The 21,634-nt window shown below is 43.9% G+C and overlaps 4 protein-coding genes across 8 annotated transcripts; all 4 read right to left on the reverse strand.

The window, feature by feature from the left end:
* Nucleotides 1–28: 28 nt before the first annotated feature.
* On the reverse strand, nucleotides 29–2,797 carry LOC120444758 (cysteine--tRNA ligase, cytoplasmic). The gene is made up of 6 exons (XM_039624686.1): nucleotides 2,527–2,797; nucleotides 1,973–2,462; nucleotides 1,229–1,915; nucleotides 1,025–1,169; nucleotides 370–968; nucleotides 29–304 (listed from the first exon to the last, which is right to left on the reverse strand). The coding sequence occupies exons 1-6, from the start codon at nucleotides 2,703–2,705 to the stop codon at nucleotides 179–181; spliced, it is 2,226 nt and encodes a 741-aa protein (XP_039480620.1). The 5' UTR covers nucleotides 2,706–2,797; the 3' UTR covers nucleotides 29–178.
* Nucleotides 2,798–3,161: 364 nt separating this feature from the next.
* On the reverse strand, nucleotides 3,162–3,970 carry LOC120447250 (DNA-binding protein SMUBP-2). Its single transcript, XM_039628777.2, has 2 exons — nucleotides 3,819–3,970; nucleotides 3,162–3,759 (listed from the first exon to the last, which is right to left on the reverse strand). Exons 1-2 carry the CDS (start codon nucleotides 3,823–3,825, stop codon nucleotides 3,281–3,283), a joined length of 486 nt encoding a protein of 161 aa, XP_039484711.1. The 5' UTR covers nucleotides 3,826–3,970; the 3' UTR covers nucleotides 3,162–3,280.
* A 167-nt stretch (nucleotides 3,971–4,137) lies between these two features.
* Nucleotides 4,138–7,751, reverse strand: LOC120447249 (aspartate aminotransferase, cytoplasmic). 2 transcript variants are annotated; one of them, XM_039628775.1, is made up of 5 exons: nucleotides 7,608–7,751; nucleotides 7,193–7,310; nucleotides 5,646–5,753; nucleotides 5,512–5,585; nucleotides 4,138–5,451 (listed from the first exon to the last, which is right to left on the reverse strand). In XM_039628775.1, exons 1-5 carry the CDS (start codon nucleotides 7,665–7,667, stop codon nucleotides 4,492–4,494), a joined length of 1,320 nt encoding a protein of 439 aa, XP_039484709.1. In that variant the 5' UTR covers nucleotides 7,668–7,751; the 3' UTR covers nucleotides 4,138–4,491. The 2 variants fall into 2 exon arrangements, with proteins under 2 accessions (XP_039484709.1, XP_039484710.1); XM_039628776.2 differs by lacking the exon at nucleotides 7,608–7,751 and having other exon boundaries at nucleotides 7,193–7,402.
* Nucleotides 7,752–7,828: 77 nt separating this feature from the next.
* LOC120447248 (protein spinster) lies at nucleotides 7,829–21,332 on the reverse strand. 4 transcript variants are annotated; one of them, XR_005615930.1, is made up of 9 exons: nucleotides 20,539–21,332; nucleotides 14,201–14,558; nucleotides 13,463–13,789; nucleotides 12,986–13,247; nucleotides 9,936–10,034; nucleotides 9,699–9,872; nucleotides 9,496–9,637; nucleotides 9,050–9,247; nucleotides 7,829–8,874 (listed from the first exon to the last, which is right to left on the reverse strand). XR_005615930.1 is itself a non-coding variant. In XM_039628774.2 (8 exons), the coding sequence occupies exons 1-8, from the start codon at nucleotides 20,942–20,944 to the stop codon at nucleotides 8,825–8,827; spliced, it is 1,818 nt and encodes a 605-aa protein (XP_039484708.1). In that variant the 5' UTR covers nucleotides 20,945–21,331; the 3' UTR covers nucleotides 7,829–8,824. The 4 variants fall into 4 exon arrangements, 2 of the variants coding, with proteins under 2 accessions (XP_039484708.1, XP_039484707.1); XR_005615929.2 differs by lacking the exon at nucleotides 12,986–13,247 and adding an exon at nucleotides 12,374–12,635 and having other exon boundaries at nucleotides 20,539–21,331; XM_039628774.2 differs by lacking the exon at nucleotides 9,050–9,247 and having other exon boundaries at nucleotides 20,539–21,331.
* Between the last annotated feature and the right edge of the window lie 302 nt (nucleotides 21,333–21,634).

Genomic DNA, 21,634 nt, shown 5'->3' on the forward strand with positions numbered 1-21,634 from the left:
CCTGTAAATATAAATTAAAATAATCATATCGTAGAAAAATACGTTTATTAGATGGATCGCTTCAAGCTGGGAACTGAAATCTCTTGCATTAATTAAATGGTACATTTTAAGGTTCGCTTTAAGGTTTTGAATTGGATAAATGCTAATATCATTGACATGGTGGCTCTGATCTTAGTTTTTACGCTTCTTTAATTGATGCCAAATACTCTTTGTAACGCTGTTCCTGCTGCTGTTGAAGCTTCTGCAGCTTCTTGATCTGTCCTTTGCTGACTTCTTTGCCATCCTTATCGAGAGTGGGAAGGCCCTATAAGCAGTTTTAGAATGTTAAGAGATGTTTGATTTCAGTGGTTTTATTATCGCGTGACTTACGTTTTCGTCGAATGCTGAGTACTTTTCGGTTTCGGCAAGAAACATTTCCTTGGGATTCACTCGTCGCTGGGCTTCTTTGGCCGCAGCAGCCTCCGCAGCCGCCTGCTTCTTGCGCTCCTTTTCAGCAGCCTTCTCCGCTTCGGCGGCCAGCTTAGCCTCCCGTTCTCGCAAAAGTGAGTCGCGGTCGACCAGCTTAACGGCATACTTGCCACCATCCTTATCCTCCAGTCGCACACCCAAATTCGGCAGCACATTGTCGCGCAGATCATCACAGAGCTTCAGGATGTCAAAGGCCTTCAGGGTTTTAGCTTGCTCACGCACCAAGTTACGGAATTCGGCTAGCGATTGAACGTAAGGCAAAACCGTAGTCTCTAGATCCGCGCCGGCAGCCTGTGCTCCCGAGCCACCACTGACGGGGAAGCCAATGCCACCGCGTGGACCAGCAATTGCGCCAAACACGTGCAACAGATCCGTAATATATGTGGCCACGTTTCGGAGCAGCAGACTGTTGAGTCTAGTCTTATTGTCGCGAATGTAGACATTGGATGCGGACACCAGTTCCCGAATGGCGTCAAGGGCGCTGCGCGTATCAATGTTGTCTGCGGGAATAGAATAGATGTATATTTAAGGACACTTCCATATTCTGAATACTCACCACACAAAGCAGCATGTACTTGGACCTGAGAATTGGAGAATTTCTTCTGCAAAGCGGCCTCAACTTCTGTCCAGGCATCAAACTGCCGGCGGGGCTCTTCGGAGAGCACATGCCGCGTCAGATCCTTGACATTCAGGAAGAACTCCTGCAACAAATAAAGATTATATCCAAAGCATAAGTAAGCTCACGTCTACTCTATCTTACATTGAGGAACTTCTCGTATTGGGTGGCCATTTCCATGGTGTTTTCTGAGTAGTCGAGAGTATCTTTCCACGAGTGCAGCAGGAACGCCAGTCGCAGCTGGGTGGCAGAGTGCTTCTTGAGAGCCTCCTGGATAGTGACAAAGTTTTTCAGCGACTTGGACATCTTGCAGCCAGCGATGGTGAGGTGACCCGTGTGCAGGAAGTACTTAACCCACTCCGACTCGTTAAAAGCGGCCTCCGATTGGGCCAGCTCGTTGTCGTGATGGGGGAACTTTAAGTCCACACCGCCAGTGTGTATATCAAACGTGGGCCCAAAGATATCCGAGGCCATGGCCGAGCACTCAATGTGCCAGCCTGGACGACCCTTGCCCCAAGGGCTATCCCACCAGGGTTCGCCGGCCTTGCTTGCCTTCCACAATGCGAAATCATTTGCAGAACGCTTCTCGGAAAGGCGATCCTCTGCGACGGACAGATCGCCTTCTCCTTCCTGAAGGGACTTGGTGTCGCCATATGCTTCTGGCACCAGCTTGGCATAATGATGCTTATCCCTCTTGTCGAAGCCATTTACATCAAAGTAAACGGAGTTGTTGGCTGCATAGGCCAAACCGTTGTCGATAATCTTTTGTATGAAGGTGACGATTTGTGGCACGTACTCCGAAACGCGAGTTAAAACATCTGGCGGGAGAATCTTTAAATCATGAAATTAGCAAATGATTCATTGTTGGTTAATACTGCGATGACTCACATTCAGCGATTTCATGTCGTTGTGGAACTGGTCTTCCCAGTAGCGTGGCAGTGCCTCAAATACTGCATTATCATTGATCTGCGCGCCCTTTAGCGAGTCCAACCAGTCGGAGATTGGGTCCTTGGCTTCGTTTAGGTAGAGCAGCCGCTTCTCGGAGATCTCAGGCTCCACGCCCTTGTTAACCGCCTTGGTCAGTGCCTCCACGGCATCGTTCATGCGCTGCAGTGTCTTGTCGAGCATAATCTTCTTATCGGGATCTGTATTCTTGGCGCATGTATCCTGAAACCGCTGCAGCACCTGCTTCTGCTGACCCAGCAGCTCATCCAGGGGCAGCTTCTGCGCCTCAGCAGCGTACGCCTCGAAGAGATGATTCTGCCGCGCGCGCCTTATGATCTTGTCGTCGATGTCCGTAATGTTCATCACATAGTGGATGTTGTAGCCAAAGTAGTCGGACAGAATGCGCCGCAGAATGTCGAAGGAAATGTAAGATCTGTGTCGAGCGTATGGGGAAGATAAGATAAAATGCCCTAATGCTGATGTGGCGTCCAACGCACCTGGCATGCCCCATGTGGGAGGCATCGTAGACGGTGGGTCCGCAGCTATACCACGTTACATTGTTTCCGTCCAGCGGCACGAAGTCCTCCTTTTGCCGCGTGAGGCTGTTGAACAGCTTCAGCTTCGGCCGATCCGCCGCCTTGGGAGCTTGCCACGCCGGTTGCCCACGTTTCGACATTATCTTTTCGATCTATATATGCGCACGTATAAACAGCCAGTCGCTTCTGCACTTGCAAATGCGGCAAAGTTTCATCAGCTTGTGAGCAACAGCTGGCTGTCAGCAAGTGGCAGCGCCGCAGGGTGTTGCCATACTGGCTTGGAAGTGCATGGCATTCTAACGGTTTTTACTTTTTAAAAACAAAAAAAAACTTTTAAGGCGAAACTTTTCTTCATATTTGTTTGGTAATCTTCTTGAGCATGGGTACATTTCATTTTAAGCATTTGAATTATTTGAAAAACTTTAGTCTATAGTATAGACTAGAAGTGAATTAAGCGGAAAATTAAGAACTCAAATCGCAAATTTCAGGAGATAATTTATTGGGATCCAACAGAAATCTGTGCAAAAGAGAGGGTATCAATGGGAATATCAGGAGCGTATTCAGCTCTCTGCAACCAATTTTGATAGACCTATATATTTCATTAAATAGAACACCATATTTAATAGCATTTTTTGATCAAACATATTATTTGCAACACCTTGTGAGAACATTGGATTTTTTAAGATTTAATAAACTAACACAATCCTACTCCTTCCTATTTTCCGTTCTTTTTTTTGGAACCTCCTCCGGTGGCCTTTTGAGTGCGTCCCAACTGCATTTCCTTTAGCTTTGCATCCAGACGCTTTTTCGCATTCTTCACATCCTCCTCCTGTCTGATGGTTTTCGCCGGCTTGGGATGCAGGAACTTCTTGCGCTCGTCCCGCTTGATCTCCTCGCCACAACCGTGCACCTCTGGCAGTCCGTGCTTGAAGCAGAATCTCTTCCTGCAATGCTGGCAGTCCTGGCCCATCAGGCTGGTTTTGGTCTTGCACCGCGGATAGTCGCAGAGTTTATCCACTTCCTTGACGGCTGTCAGCACCTCGTCCAGCTTGAGATCCACTACCTGGCTGGGAATTCGCTCCAGCAGCTCCAATGTGTTGTTTGTCCCATAGTCAACTCGTTTTCCAGGTTTCGCGGGCGGGAACAGGGGAGCATCTTCAGTTTTCGACGAGGTAGAGGGTTTGTTTGGATCGTCTGCCAAAAATCATTTGATTAATGACCAAAACTTAAGTATTTTTCAAGATAATTTGTACCTGCCATTGAAAAATCTCTCAAAATCGCCTAATATTTATGATGTTTTGCTAGTTTCGTTAAATTTACATTTAAAGTCTAGAGATGACAGTTGGCAGGCGTAAACAGCTGACTGTTAATCGATAAATTGATTGACGTCAAGCAGTGCTGGCAAAAGGAGCTTATTTTCAAAAGTTTATTAACAATAAATTAATTATCATTTAAAGATGTTTCTGAGCTATTTAAGTATGTTGTAAACTAAATCATGACGAACATGTTTCGAATATAATATTATTTTTCCATTTAAATACAATTCCAAAAAAGAATTAAACACCCCACAGATTAAATACTTCAGTAATGTTATTGTCGATTTATCTAGTTACTACACACAGGTCAATAAACGTTTTTAGGCTAAACATTTTTTAACCAATCTTCGACGGCCTTTAAAAGTGCGTAATTTTTGTAAACTAATTACTTCAATGTGGAACATTAATTTCCGGTGTATAATATGTGTATATCCATCTAAAAGCCGCGTATAAACGTTTAGTAATTGCATTTGGTGTTAGTTTGATTTAAATGCCAATGGTGCAGACATCTGTGATCCAGCTTCGGGGTTCCATTATCGCATGTCCAATATATGTACATTGTAGCTAGTCGTTCTACGTATGTATCTATCCAGCGGGATATTTGCTACGATTACAATTTGTTGTCGCAAGGACAGGCAGCGTTGGATCCTGCCCCGGTGACCGCGGCATGGATCGCCTTGGCCACATACTCAATGTTGCCCGTATTCAGGCCACACATGTTGATGCGACCCGTCTTCAGCAGATAAATGTGGTACTCGTCGATCAGCACGCGTACCTGGCTTTCGTTGAGACCGGTGTAGGAGAACATGCCGATCTGGTTGACAATGTGGTCCCAGTTGCCGGGTGTGCCCAAGGCGACCAGCTTGTCCCGCAGTGCGGTACGCATCTGGCGGATGCGGCTCGACATGGTCTGAATGGAGGCCATCCACTCCTTGCGCAGCTCCGGTGTGTTCAGGACCTTGGAAACGATGCGAGCGCCGTACGCGGGCGGATTCGAGTACTGACCACGAACGATCCACGTCAGCTGGGAGTGAATCGCTGCCTTGGTACCGGCACACTTTTGCACCACCGTCAGGTTGCCGGCACGTTCGCAGTAGAGGCCAAAGTTCTTGGCGAACGACTGGCAGGTGAAGAGCTCAAAGCCACGCTGCACGAAGTACCGAACGGCCCAGGCATCGCGATCAGGATCACCGCTGGCAAAGCCCTGATAAGCCGAATCGAACAGCGGGAACAACTTCTTCTTCTCCAGCAGATCGGCCAGCTCGGTCCACTGCTCCTGGGTGGGATCAATGCCGGTGGGATTGTGGGCACAGGCGTGCAGAATGATCACAGCGCCGGGCGGAGCCTCGTTCAGATCGGCGACCATGTTTTTGAAGTCCAACTGGCGCTTGTTTTGGTCCCAGTAGCGGTACGATTTCAGGGTCGTGAAGCCGGCATCGGAAAAGATCTTGTGGTGATTCTCCCATGTGGGGTTCGAGTAGTAAACCACATTGCGATTCAGATGTATGTGCAGAAAATCGGCGGCAACACGCAGGGCACCCGTGCCCGAAATGGTCTGCACTCCAAAGGCCTACAAGAAAAACGTAGTTTAATAAAAGAGTAAAAATTTTCAAGTTCATCCCCAACTTACGCGATTCTCCTTGATGGCCGGGGAATCAGCACCCAGAACCAATTCCGTGGCCGCACTGGTGAACGTCTCAAGTCCTGCCAAACCCAATCACTTAATTACTGATTTCCGATGATGAAAAGCTTGAATTTACTCACCAGTCACTGGCAAATACTCGTGGTTGACAGCCTCATCGCTGGCAATGCTGATTTCGGTCTTGCGCACCACAGGCAAGACCCAAGGAACTCCAGCATCTGTCCTGTAAGCTGTGAACGAAAGAAGCCAAAGATCCAATGAGTAACCCACTAATTGCTCAAGAATTAAGGGAAATACATAAGGGTCAAAGTGCTGAAATCCGTACAATACACAGTTCTTATCGGAGTGCTCTTAACAAGACTAATCAATACGCATTGCTATAGGCCATTTGATAGTGTTTCCATGCTTTGTTTCTAGGCCAATTTATTTATTTATTGGCGCAACTGAAAAACACTGGCGTCGGGTTATTCGAAACCAATTGGATGAATTGGTCTGGTAATGTTTATACTTTTGCAGCATTGTAAAAAAAAAGCGAAAGCGCGATAAACAAGTCATGGCGACAACAAATTGACGGAAATGAGCAGGATAAACATATACATGCTCATGTATCCATCCATTTGATCGAGTTAATATAATAACTCGATCGGATCTAAGTGCAGTTTAAAGTATATGTTTACCTGATTTACGGATTGAATATATTATTAATTCCAATTCCGATGAAATACATTTATGTCGCATAAATTGGCATAATCATTTACACGAGCAAGGGTTAATGACTCTTAGCTTGCGAACAAAACAAAAATACAATAATCAGCGAGTCTGCTGGTGGGAATTGTTATTCAAATTATGCAATAACATCCATAAATATAGAAAAGGTGAAGTGGCCACCGTCCAAATCAGCGACATTGCTCTTGGACGACCTGCCGGCCACATCGTTGTTGTCGTTTCTTCAGATTGCCGCTAGCTGGATGAATCGCGGAGGCAATGGATGGTAGTGGCGTACCTGCCATGACCACCAAACCCAAGTGGCTTATCATCATCCGTTTCACAAATAAGTGAACAATATACATATAAATGCGGTGTTAGCTGACGTCAGAAAGAAATTTGAACGGAGAAGAAAGTCGCAAGAGAATTGCCCTACTAAGAAAATTGGTTGCCGATTTAAAATTGAATATTTAACATACTAAGTTTTAAACTAGTTATTTATGCAAACAAAGAATTTTTTAAACATTTTGCATGGTATTTACCAGGTGAAACAAAATGGCTTAGGCAAAATATGTAACTAACTTACAAACAAATACGTCGTAATATTTAACATATCTATTACATAGAGAGGGTATATGCCTTATTTGCACACACAAAATCCACAATTGCTTGTAAGCCAACTAATTAGAAAGCAAAAAGGATGGAAAATCTGAGCAATTCATATGCGACACTGACTTCCAAATGACCTCCAGCAGAGTGGCCTGTTGGGTGGCAGCGGAAACGGGCGTTCCAGAGGGGCGGCGGGTGGCGAATTGCAAGCGCGAACCAACTAGCAAGCTAACAAATGATAGCAAATTGAGCAGCACACAAATACAGCCGGCCATACACACATAGCTGCTCATACGTATTATATACATATATGTATGTACTTCATCCTGGGGGGAATATAGAACTTATCACTTACCGCCCACCGACAAATTGACCTTGCTGGGATTGCTGTCGTCCTTGAAGGCCTGTGTGAGGGCGAATACCTCGATGGCGGGTCCTTTTGGAACGTCGGCGTAGATGGACATCGCGGATTGCTTGAGAAACGAGACCAACCGGAGCGACAATAACAAATAAATTAATTTGGAATAGTGTCGGCAATGACGGCCAAAAGTAGTGTGGCTGCACTTGTCTAAGCCAATTTGGCCCACAAAAAGCTCGGCCGATTTAAATCATCGAAATTATCGATATTTTAAGTAAACACTGCCAGAAATTATGGCAGTCAACATGCAAAAAATGCATACAAATTAATTTTAAAAAGTTCAATTTTAGAATATTCTGTTTTGCCGTTTCGTTGATATAACTTTCACTGACTTCAAAAAATTTCTTCTTACCTGCAAGTGCTGTACTACAGCGGGAATATTAAGTCTTCTCAAGACAAGAAGCATAGACATTTTTTGTTTTGCTTAAAATTTTGAAGTGACAATCCCAGAAAACTGTAAATTTACAAATAACTCAAAACGAACATTTCAAATCCAATATAAAAAATATTTGTCCTATTAAAGTCCACAGTTGGAATATTCCATGCCAGAAAAATCGAACGCAGTGAAGGAAATTGATTTAAAATGTTTCTTTATTGCCCCGGATGATTTCCTTAGTTGCTAAACAATTAGTTTGGTTTATTCTTAGCCAAATATCGACGTACCAATATTTGATTGCTCGCAGTCTTTATGTCGCTTTTAATATGCGTTCCAATTAGGCTAGCATTCGATTGAGATTTAACAAATAAAAGAAAGCAAACTCGAGGACTGATTGGTGTTGTTTTGGTTCAAAATTGTTTTGCTGTAATATTCAGTAATTGCTGAGGGTGCACACATTTCTCCAATTTGTTACACAACTAGCTAAAGCTATGATTAAAATTATGTTCAGTGTAAAACTAAGGCGTTATGATAAAACTGATTAAATAGACTATGCACTTATACAATGGCCCGGTGCTTATCTATATTTACAATTCATATTAAATATACTCATACATACATTTATATAAATATCCAAATTGCATGTACTACGCATTCGATGCCTGAGATAATCTATTTACATTATCCGTTCTGAGGGAGCACTTCTTCGAATGCGAGTCTGCTGTAAGAAGAAACTCTTGCTAATTTTGATTTAGTCTAAAATACCAGAGCTAGACCTATCTACGACTATATGTGTGTGAAGCAAGATATCGTGGGTATCCTAGCCCTTTGACGTTTACAAGTAAAATGATCTGTGTAATGTTATGACTTGGTGAGGAGTGAGTGCCTGTGTGAGTGATTGTTTTGTATATATATCTACAAATCGGTGTGGCGTGCTTGAACGTTGGCATGGTGGTCCTTTCATCCTCGTTACTCCTTCCATCCGATCCTTCTCAATAGGAACATGAACATCGGGGACTTGTCGGGCCAACTGAGCTTCCCGTCCCCGTAAGCTTCCAGTTTGATCCGATGCGGGATGTGCGTGGTGCGAGTGACCGTAAATTAAATTAAAGATGGTTTTCAGTCAGTATCAGTTCACCCGGCATGCCATCGGAGCTCTGAGTGCGCAGCAAAACCTCGAGGATCGGCTGGTATTAGGCAATCTGACCGCGCTCATCCCGCTGCTGTTGTTGAGCCGTGACATCTAAAAGGTACAATAAATACACAGCCATTAGCACTTTGGTTACCCCAAGCGAAGCACATAGAAAGCCATGAAGAACAGGGTATGGTTAGGGTCAAGTAACTGAGATTAGTAGAACGCAACTATGGAACGCACGCAGAACAGAATGGGTTAACGAAATTTTGAGCATTCCACCTACCGGGAACTGGGCCAAACAATAATCATTTGGTGCTGGGCACCTATGTGTGTATACACATTTCATATTTGAGCTATCACGTGCGTTCGCGCAGCGCGATGTCAGTGCACAGGACCAGGCAGTCGGAGTTGAAGGACTCAACGTCCTTTTGCCCGCTGGCCAAGGCGACTGACGATCGAACCGCCTGCGCTCCCTGGTCGCCTGGCAATATCGAAAACGGAGAACAGTTGAACCAAAGAGTGGCAAATAAGACACCTTCTGATTAAACAGTAGCCATTCTAACAATTCTGGCAATTGAAATCGTAATAGAGGGCTAAAGTCTACTTCATAGTCAATAAACATTTGTTGTCAAGCTAATTTACTCATTGTTGCGGTTACTTTTTAATCAGAAAGTTAATAGATAGACGAGATAGGGACTTTGAGAGCTCAATCCAACCCATTGTGCCTACCTTGCAGTCCTCGCGTGGCGTTGTACTTGTCTTTGATGATGAAGCAGGCGGTGAATATGAAGAAGATGCCGCCCAGCACCTCCACAAAACTGGTGGAGAAGAGCGCATACTGCAGTCCCTCGAACTGCTCCACATCAGAGTACTGAAAGCAAACAGACAGTCATTAGTCAATGGGATCTGGATCTCTTAAGGATTCAACCTACTTCCTGGGAGACAGCAGAGTGCGCTGTTTCGATCAAACTGGTGGTGGCTTCCGTGATCGCCTGGGTGGCATTGGTGATGGCGGTTCCCGCCACTTGGGACATGCTCTGCAGCTCGGTGGTCAGACCAGAGTCGCTGGGGTTCTTGTGCAGGTGCTTCATGATGGCCTCAGAGATCTATGTTACAGGGTTTTATAGTTACTTCGATTTCTGGAGTATATCAATCCTTTGAGTACTTACTGCGCCCACCAGATACGGACTGCCGGCATCGCCCAGTGCGTGTGAGATGAGGATTTGGAAGGCCTCGGCTGTGGAGCGCCGTGTGGGAACCACCACATACTGTACAACAGAAATAGAAAGGTTATTTGGGTTATTTCTTGAATTCTAGCGCCAAAGTGCAACAGCAACAACGAAAAGCAAAGCAAATAATGAAAGCAAAAGCCACAACCGATTCTTAAGCTACGACTATCGATTAAAACAGCTATCGGTGCAGGTGAAAGATACATTCTGTGGGTGAACAGGTGTTAAGCCCTTGTAGTTTCGCTCCAGAAAGTATTCTACATTGCAACCGACATTAAAATAATTGATTAAAAACAAATAAAAAGTGATTAAAGCGATTATGCGTGTGTAGGTGTGTGTGTGTGCCAACAGCAGATTCAAATTAGCCAAAAGCTCGCCAAAGATGGAGCCACTCAAGAATTTCGGGAGCAAACAAAGAACAGGTTCCCAAAAGAAAAGCCACATAAGCATTGCGTTCTCAGGTTGGAGTCTAACCACAGTTGGGAACAGTTGGGCGAGCCTGGCTGGGAACACTGCGTGAGCACTCTGCTTAGCGAGGGTGGATCAGTAAGTGAGCTGATATTTAAATTGAATCTGTGGCGGCAATTTGTTGTCTGCTTAACTGTTGTTGGCCACATTAAGTTTTTACTGTTATAACTACAGGTGGGGTACGATGAGTGTATGTTAAGCAGTGTGTGTTATTCGTGTGTGTGATCTATATAATGTCAAAAAGCTGAAAAAGTTACGCAAAACACCTATGATATTACAGCAGTGATCTTGCGGAGCTGCAGAAACAATAGCAACGCAAGTCCCCAGATAATGGCAATCTCTAATCACGGTTACCTTATCGCAGGCCCCAATTAATATAACGCCACCAAGGTGGGCCGATCGCCCCAACATTTTTTTTTTTTATTTTGAGTTAGATAATCGGGTGGGTTTGGACGGCAAGGGAAATGCGATTGCTTATTTCTGTCACGGAATCGTTTGCAATGGCAAAATGGTCACAAAAACAGAGGAACCGAACCAAGTGCGTGGTCAAAAAGCAATGCATTAAAGGGGCGTGTGTTTGCGTACTATATATATGTATATATATAGTATATATTTGTACAATATATTGCCTGCTCTGACGTACTGCCAAATTTAGAACAGCACCTCGTACGTACGAGATACGTACGTATCTTTTCTAAGGAATTGCGTCTACGGGTTTCCATATCCACTATCTAGACATCATTCATTCCATTCATGGGATAACTTGTCGCTACTTACAGGGATTACCTAACTTTCACTATCTAAAGACCCTTCGCCATTGAATTGGGTCATTTTATCAATCTGGGTTACTTAATCAGTTAAGTTTTTTTTAATGACATAAGCGGGGCATTACAAATCATATTTGTTAAAGTGAGGAATCTAATTCAACTAATTCCAGTTAAAGGGCTATTCATCTCTAAGTTTATGATTTGTTTATAGTTTTTCAAGTTTACTCCGAAATTCTGTGTAAATGCGATAGTACAAATATAATATATGATTCACTTGACTCTACGCTGATTTGAGTTTTTTAATTTTCTTATCACTTATCACTGGCTTATCTCCCCGAAACCGACAAACGTGACTACCCCAGAAGATAACCCCCGAAATGAAGTGAGCTAGACAAGAGAATCCCATATAAATAAGAAAATTTCGACACTTGGTCTCGTGAAATGGGGCTGAATATAAAGTATGGCTTGGTTTTCCACTGCAATATGGGGAAGTGCGATGGTTTAACATGGTTATACGTCCTCCACTGGGGGTTGAGTCTCGAAATATTTGCACATTGCAAGTGTTTTCGGGGGTTGGACACTCCCTTTAGCCCCACAAAATGGGCCACTAGGGGGATGAAAGCTACATTGATAAGATGAAAACTCTACGTTGATTACATTTACAAAAAGCAAGGCAATAAGGCGAATAAATTGGTATTATCTCGGGGGATTACACGTATTATTGGGAATGATAATGTACGGGCCTTCGGAACTTCAAGACGTGCAACTGCCTTAAAGTTCTTCGGTTTACTGAACTCAAAACCGCACCCAAAAATCAAGAAACAACCACAAAATGGAGTATCCGATGACCACCACCAGTAAGAGATGCGGGCAAAGACAACATACAAGTAATTAAAGTTAAGGCAAATGTGAGTAGGCAAGCTGTGTGTGTGTGTGTGTAGGTTGGTGTGTGTGTGTGGGAGTGTGTGTGGTTGTGCCGAGTGTGTTACTCATTATAACAGTAAAAAGTTAATGGCTAAAACTAAGATATTCTGTGTGTAGTTACGTTGTTACGATACTCAAACAATATACGTGGGTGCAAAGTTACAAAAGCATTAGAATCGGGATGTCAAGATGTCTCCCGTTTTGAGTTACTTGGCTTACCAGCAGTATGTCCGCAACAATTGCCCAATTCAAATTTAAAGCTAACTGCCCGAAAAATATGAGTGCATAGGTGCCAGCCGAATTGCTATTCACCAGCAGGCAGGCGCCCGTCAGCAGCGGCGCACTCACGAGCAGCCCAAAGGCGCAGATCACCGGATCCGCCGTGGGATAACGCTTCACCAGGTACTGGGACAGGAACGAGCCCAGCGGCACGCCCAGCAGGCCCGCCAACATGGTGATGACTCCGAAGTTGAACGCAACACTATGGGCGGGGTTTGGAATTTCGGGGTACATTCGGTTAGTTATGCCAAAGCTTGAGAACCCCGCATACACCAGAACGTTGTTATCCATCTCATGGAGCTCTTTATCCTCGTGGATTAGATAACAACGCTATCGTGCCTTCGGGACATTAACAATTAAACGAGCTGGTGGGTTAGGGCAAGTTGGTTGGGTTCTAAAGTAGAGCTCCCGTTCAAGAATTCAACAAATTCAACGGCGAGTGCTTTCAATAATCGGCTGGCTGGCTTTTAGCATTTGATTCCTGCGCTTTCATTGCAATTGCTGTTACTGCTGCTGCAGATGCTTCTCGTTTCTGACTGCGAGCCATCTTACCAGTAGGATGTCGGCCACAATGGACCAGCACAGGTTCAGTGCCACCTGGGCCACGAAAACGAAGAAAAAGCAGAGGCTCTCGCTCGTCTGCGGCACCACAAGAGCAGCAAATACCATCGGTGCTGAGATGAAGAGTCCCACCGCACAGATGTACGGGTCACAGTTCTCGTAGCGACCCCTCAGTCGCTGGGCCAGGAAGGAGCCCAACGGAACTCCGATGAGTCCAGCCAACATGGCCACCAGACCAAACTTGTACGAGATGCTTGACGACGGATCGGAAATCGTTGTAAGGCGCACAGCTCGATATTGGGGGCATTTTTTGGGGGGTCGGTGTCTAAAGGGTAGGGCACAAGCCCCATTTTCACGAGCATGTTGTTGTAAGATAACTTTACAGAAATTCAAGGCATCAAAGGATGCCTTTTCTAGAGAGGCGTTGTGAAAATGGGGCTTTTGATTGCCAGGGGCGGGCACACTTACTCGTCCTGGACAATGTTCTCATTGCCGGGCTGCATCTTCATGCCTAGATAGATGAAGGAAGGTCCCCACCAGGCCAGAGCTCCGGCCACAAAGGCGACGCACGTGAATCCAGCCGTGGAGAGCATGAAGGAACGATTCTTGACCAGCGCCTTGATGTCCTGCTTGTAGGTGGTGGCCTCCAGGTTGTGCGATCCCTCGCTGTGACCCCGCACCGGATCCTTGATGAGCCAGATGAGCAGCACGGCCACAATGCCCAGAATGGGTGTGACCCTCAAAGCCCAGCGCCAATCGTTGGCCAGGTGCGCCGTCTTGGATCCCACAATGTATCTATGTTTGGAGAACAAATATAAAAAGGGGTAATTGATGAGAACGATCCTGATGAATTGACCGCTGGGACAATGGCGTTGCATTGGCGGCCAATTAGACGTTGCATAAATTCGAATAACCCGCCCAATTGACCCAGCACTCTAATTGAATTAGAGCCATCAATTGTCGGCATTCCAAAAATAAATCAATTTTAATTTACAAAAGTAAAGAGTCACGTGTCTCTTCTCACGCTTCGCCAGTGAGAATTGCTGATTATCATCTGTCCTCAAACTTTGGAACCCAACGCCTGTTGCCAGCACCTGATAAGGCGCAAACAAAGACGGATTCGTAGACGAATGATAAGAGCCCATCCTCCCGGACTGTTGATCATTGACCTGGACATTGGCCGGCAATGTCGAGCGGAACACTCACCCCAGACCGGATCCCACGGGTATGGCAAAGTAGAACAGTGCCAGCATCTTGGAGCGCATGTCGTGCACGAACAGATCCGAGATGATCGTCGGTGCGATGGTGCTGTACGACGCCTCCCCGATCCCGACCAGCGCCCTGAAGGCGATGAACCAGCCAAACTGCTTCATGAACGAACCCAGCAGGGTGGTGGTGCTCCACAGGCCCACGCCCACCGCCATTATCCAGGGGCGGGAGTAGCGATCGCCCAGATAACCGAAGATGGGGGCGCACACCATGTACGAGATAACGAAGACGGTCTGCAGGAGTCCGGCACTGTCGTTTCCAATGTCGAAATCTGCGCGGACATCTGTGAGGACACCTGGAAGATGAAAGGATGAAGCGGGTTAGATTCTCTGCGAAATGTACATTTCAGAAAAGTGTTAACTGTGAAATTTACTTATATTATTTTGTACTACCCTGTTATTGGCACTATGTATTGGGAAGTCGCGTGATGTGTGATATGCTACTTTGTACTCAGTACATATCAGCCCATCCTCAGCGGGAGTTGTTAATTGGCCAGCCAAATAAATCGTTAATACAAGTCTGCTATATGCGAGTGTTTTACGTAAGCCCCAAATTGTTCAGTTTAGTTGGGAGATACATACATATGTATATCTATAATTAGCACTTCCAGTCATTGTAGCCCCCACTATGAAAGGGAGAAAATACCGGAAATGTGGCGTGTGTTTATGGGTCATCATATTTTCCCCAAAGAGCCATTAATTAACCCATCGATATCTATTAAACAGCAGCCCACATATGATGTATGTATATATGTATGAAAAGATAGGAGCAACTCTAATTGATCAAAAGTGATACAAAGCCCACTTTTTGTTATCTCTATAGTGCATATTAGCAATCGATAATCAAGGGTGTGACTATATGTTGGTTCTCAATGTCATTATTTATCTTAAAATAACATTGGCATTGCAAATATATCACAATCATTCTGTTTACAGCCTAGTAAGAGTAAGTACTGATAAGATCCGCAACCTTTTATCAGCGGAAGAGGATAGGTATTCAATTGATAATAATCAAAGTGTTGATCAATCTTACTATTTATCGCTACATAGTACTTATCGCTACGAACTACTTATTGCGTAGCCTCGATAACCAATGTATCGATCTGTTGCATCGCCATGCAAATCTGTGTCATGATTTGAATTTCGATCATTGCGATCACCTTCGCACACATTTTCTCAGGTGTGTGGGTATGTGTGTGTATGTATTTCCTGCACGTCTCGTCTTCAACTTTTCAACGTTTAAAGATTCATTAACAAACGGATGTGCAACTAGCGAATTAATGGCCAAACGACCTTCGTCAATAACTGTTGGCCGATCTAACGCTACTTCCTACATTCTACATGCAGCTCAAACAAACATATACCGCTATTAAGCTCCGTATTTCTATGCTCCTCTCTTCGTACATTGGCCTTTGCGGAATAGGCAAAAAAGAGGAAATATAATGAAATAACTACTTAAAGTGCTCGAGTACCCAAAAATAAACAACGGCCCACAAAATCAAATGGGCGAGGGGAAAGAGTGGGGTAAGAAGAGAGAGACAGAGAGAGAGAGTGTCTGAGATCAGAAGCCGGCAAATGCAGCAGCAACAACAATGACACACAAAAAGCTCAACAAGTTGTGCCCCAAAAAGAGAGACAACACGCGCGAGAGAGAGCCGAAGCTTCACGAACCCCCCGCGAACCGAAGCGAAACGTGGCACGAAGCAGCCGAAGTGCAGTGAATCAGCGTTTGCTTTTTAATTATTCCATTTTCTGGGTCTTTTCGCTTTGAGAAATTTATCGTACGATGTTTTTCGACCAATCAGCGTGTTTGTTTGCCTTGCCTAGTGACGTAACGGTTGGGGGACGCCACGCGATAAGTCTGTGTGTGTGTGCATGTGTGCCTGTTTGTGTACTGCATTGCGATTGCGGGCTGAGGGAGAGAGGTGAAGGGGGGGCACAGTGGGGCTGGTCTGGGTGAGGCATTCCTTGTACATACATACATGCATACATGTGTATTTCATATTGATATCGTATACTCAACGCAAGGAATTCCGACTGTTTATGGGCACTTATTGGCCAAAAACAAAAAAATAAGTCAAAGCCACTATGAATACGTAGTAACCTCCTCCCCTCTCTCACATTTTTCGCCACTAATGGGGAAGTTTTGTCAACGTATTTAGTAGTTAGTATTCATATCAGTTTTTAGCCGGCTGTCGCATTTTTAGAACCCGTTTATCTCTCTTGCCGAATTCTCTCTCTTCGCTTTGCTCTCACTTGTGCCCAATAAACGTGACAGTGCGATTCGCAATGGTAGGTTTTGTTACAAACATCTGGAATTCCCAAGTGTCGAACTTACTGGAAACCAGACAGTGTCAAGTGGCAATTACTTTAAGACTCTTAAACTTAATGTTCATCATACCAAAACGATATCATTTGTGTATTTTATAGAGATCCCAAATTCCATGCTGTGAAATACATCTTATAATCGTTAACTTAATGCATGTACATTCCATCTAAACTGAATTTTCTACCCAATTATTGGGTAAAAATACGTATAGCATAATTAATGCTTGAAATAAGTGTTTTTTTGGGGCTTCTACGAAACTTACAGTTAAGAAACGCACTGTACTGTGGTCGGTGAAATCCGTAGAACATTGATCCGTTTAAAGCCAATATTCATAACCAGGCAACTGCAGAAGCCACAACAACAAAGCCGGGACTCTCATTACCATGAATGAAAAAGTTGTTTGCGACCGAAAGTGACTGTTCTCAGTGGCTCTCTCCCTCTATCTCTCTCCATCTCTCTTCCCCCCGTTCTGTGGCGTCTGGTGACGTCGGCCTTGAAAAATCGCGCGATGTGCAGCGTAAGCTTTAAAATCGGACGATGAATAAACGATCTGAGTATCTGACAGATATTTTGGCCACGAGTCGAAGAAAAAGAAGACGAAAATCAAAATGAAAAACACTGAGGCTGCGCTGTGACTTTCGCTTGGAATGCATTTGAATGCTTAGCGGAGCACTCGAATTGTGTTTGGAGAAAAACTTTCTTTCTTTTCGGTGGGCCAGGTGGAAATCAATTGTGAAAGCGGCGGCGCCCATAGAAAAGTGTTCCATCCACCGAGTTCCAGACATTCCCTACCCCAACCTTTTCTACTATTCTTCGGATGTTTTTTTTGTGTTTAGCATTTGCCTTTCTTTAATTCAATTTGTTGGAGCAAAAAGTGTGCACTGCACTTTGCGTAGGTCGTTGACCCAAATAGTATATGCAGAACGTAGAAATATGTGCACAAATGCCAAACCAAAATGCAAAATACGTTAAGCAAATGCATTTGTTACATCCGCGCGTTTTGTGTAACTTAAGGAGCCCGCGTTTTAAACTTATTTCAATTCGAGGCATTCGTAAGTAAACTATCCATAAGTTGGCACCACATTCAGCAATTTGGTTTGGACAAATGTTTTTGCAATTGAATTGATTCAATAAAGTGAGAGTGAGTGATTTTACTACGTTGGTAAGCCTGCCCAAGAAATTGAAGCTTATTTTCCAAGGGTATTGACAATTTCGGTGTGTCAAGGCTGCATATTTTATATTTTCTTTTCATTGTTATTTCTTTCCTCAACTGTGATGGCAACAAAATGGAAAGTTTTTATGTATCTTTGGCAAAAAAAAACATTTAAAAGCGAAAAAAAAAACTGAATTCGGTGACTTTTAGGTTTAAACAAATGCAAAATATGCAAAACAATCGTCGAAAAATGGGGAAAAAGTAAAAGTGTGATTGCAAAAGACTTGAAAATAACCAAAACAGATCTATGAAGATATATATGTACATATATGCCGCAGAAATCTCTACTCTATCAATTGACATAGACAATTATTGCGATCTCTTGCTTTGGATGGGGGCCAAGAAAATTACGTCGGAAGCACAGCAGAACTGAATCTTGGTCTATATATCTCAGCCCACATATCTGTTGACCAAAATAAATAAATGCCAGTTCTTGGCCCGATCAAAGTTCGCTGTCGTTGCAGAAATACTGAAATTTACTGTCAACAACTGAATAGCACGGATCCACAAGCATCACGATCACTATAGCGATCATGAATGAACATTGGGGGCCCCCAATATTTTGACCAAACGAGGTGGTTATAAAACATCACACCACTATCGTCAGCCATGCGAAATTCAGCAAAGTCGGAGGTCGAAGCCAAAGGCCGAGACGCACTTAAAATTATAATTAAATGCATTCCATTAGGCTAACCAGACATCAGCTGATACAAAAAACAGTGCATACTTATGTATGTGTACATTTGTATGTATGATTGTAGTGCAAACGTGGCAAAATTCGTGGAAACTCCCAGTAAATGAAAAAAGGGCTGACCAATCAATGCAGTCAGAAGCAAAACAAATAATGGCCAGGTAATCTAATCACTGCAAAGTGAGCAAAAACTCCACGTGCACAGCACCTGTGATCCAATGCAATTTATTGTGCAGCGGTTCTGGTTTCGGCCACTTCTTGATAAGGCCCAAAAGTGGCGGCATAAACGGGGGTGTGGTGGTGGTGGTGATGATGATAACAATGCCACTGGAAAAATGGCAAAACAAAAACCTTGACCATTGTTTATACTAGTTTTCCATTTCGCCTTGCGCTCGCCGTATTCTCAAAATAAACAGCAACACATGTTTTTCCAATCAATTAGGAGGAGGCGCCCATGGAAATGGAAATGAAATTTTCCAAGCGAAAGAGCAATATATAATTAAATATAATATGTAAACAGCTCTGTCGATTTTGTCGGTTTGGTATGTAAGTGCTATCGCCCTTTTGAGTGAGTAATTCCGCTTCCTGTCTGCTCAAAAAGTCGTATGATGTTTTTAGTCACTATCCGATTCATTGGCTTTACACGAATTAAAGGCTTTTGATTTGATTTGCAGCCTAAAAAAGGGTGTAAGATCGATTTCAAATTGCCGCTGAGGCAATCAACTGATAAGTAATAAGTAATTTATAATTGCAAATTAATTGCAAGTGCACATACAGTGGCATATATAGATACATTATCACATGGCCTTGAATGGAAAAGTTGTGCTGACTCACGAAGAACTTGTTGTTCGGGTTCACGGAGAATGTGAAAATGGGAAATTATAGTTAACAACTATATATACACTTATTTAGAAATGCAAATTAAACGGTGGGTTGCGTTGGGCTTGTATAATCAGTCATAACTCGTTTCGCCATTTAACTTAAACAAGTTTCCATTTCCATGCAGTTTACACTGCGTTTTGTGTAACTGAATAAGATAAACACAGCCACTGCAATCTGCTCTCATTTTCCAGACAATAGTAAACAGGAAAAAAAAATTGGGTATTCAACAAGTGTCCAATGAATAGCCGCCCGCATAATGCAATTAAGATCCATGAATTAAGATCCATTTCCTTCGCTAATGTTCCTAATGTTTCCAATAATAAACTTTAATGATGTGGGCAGTGTGTCCGTCTGCCCATCTGCACTTATGGGTTGAAATATGAGATTACCCTGTAATTGTCACGCGGACGAGCACTTGCTGATCGCCGATCACAATACCCCGCCGTGCTAAGCTCACCAGGCAGCGGGTCAGGTGCCGCAGACGAACTACTCGCTCCACTTTATCGCACCTGAGTGCTAGAAATAATATACATATGCCGGTGTTAGGCGAAATGGGGCTTTTGATTGATTACCACCGCCACCCCAGTGGAAATGTCCCGAGTTTGAGTGCAAAATGTGTAGCGATCCATTTATCGGCATTCGCGTATGATAAATGTGAATACTTGAATATTTTTGGATGGCGTGATTCACTTGTAAGCTGATTAGTCACTAATATAAATCTCTCGCATGCAATCTTTATGGTACATTTTGTAAACAATGGAGCTCGCAGTGTTGACGATGAGGTATAAATTTCTAGTGATTAGGCACCATGTATTGTTGATTAGCGGCTTTTAATTAATAACATTATCATTTCACGTATTTTTTGACAATTTAAATACATAGTTTTATTTTTAACAAAATAAGTGTTTTGAGTTGTTTATATGTATATTATTTATTATTGTAAGTAAACAACTTCATACTATGTGGACATACTATAAAGGGTTGTAAGTATTAAGTTTTTTGGCCTGCCTAATCTTTAGTTTCACAAAAGTTAGATCTGCATTCTATAGCAATCTGCTTTAAGTGTCAAAAAATGTTCGGAAACGAGCCCCCCAAAGTGCTTGATGCCGAAACCCAAAGAAAGGAAACGTATGGGGGACCAAAGAAGGATCCTCGACTCACCTGCGATCGTGAAGCGATCCATGTAGTTGATGAGGTTGACGAAGCAGAGAACGGTGACCGTGAACCACTGTGATCTGCCCACGCTGGAGAGTCGCGAGGGGACGACGGCGGAGGGCGGTATGCCCGGGATGTGGTGGTGCTCGCCCAGTGGATGATGGTGGTGGTGGTGCGGACGCAGGCGGTGGCGCTCCTCCTCCATGCTGTCCGTATCCGAGGGCATCAGTTGCTGTGACGAGTAGGTCGTAGGCAGTCCGAGCGGCGAGAGATTGGCCACATCCTCACGACTGCCGCCCTCCTCGGAGGAGCTGCTCCCACTGCTCCCGCTGCTCTGGATCATCGCCGGATTGTCCATGGCGGCCGCCGTTGGGAGCGGTTGGTAGGATTGCTTCTGGTGTTTCAGCGACATTCACCCGATCGATCCTCTCTTCCTCTTCGCGCGCTCTCTCTCTCTCTTCTTTGGGTTGGAAATTCGCAGCAGGCGGACAACGCGGCAAAAGTTATTTGCACACGCTCTTTGCTCACGCACACAGTGAAACTGAACTCGCGATGAATGCGGTTCAAAAGCGAATGCAAAAGAATTTGCTTGGGTTGTTGGCACACCTACGCGCTTCTCTTTTATAACACTCTTGCCGATGTATGGCCAATTCAATTGTCTAACAAGAGACACTTCCTCTAATCGCGGTTGTGCTTTAAAAATAACCAATGCATTTGCAGAGCTTCTCGCTGTTTTACTTTCTTGTTTCTTCCGCGACGCGATTGCTATTGCCTTTCCAATTGGAGTAAGTGCAATAAGTGTGACCGTCCGCCGACCGCTAATATATACCTTCCAATTGGCGATGAAAAAAATCGATGCTACTATCGATACACAACGACCACCTGCATATACATCGAAATTAGTCGCATAGTTCTTATGAACGATATAAAGCAATACAAAATGTTGTTTTGTTTACTATACCATGCTCATGATTCTTTTATATAAAAACGTTAACAAGAAACTATGTAAACATATTAAGTTTGAGTTCTGTTTAATTAAAGAATTTGTGTTTTGCGCTAATATTATATGAATTATCGATAGTAAACAACCCATTTCTAGAAA

Source organism: Drosophila santomea, chromosome 2R (assembly GCF_016746245.2).
Source record: "Drosophila santomea strain STO CAGO 1482 chromosome 2R, Prin_Dsan_1.1, whole genome shotgun sequence".
Lineage (NCBI taxonomy): Eukaryota > Metazoa > Arthropoda > Insecta > Diptera > Drosophilidae > Drosophila > Drosophila santomea.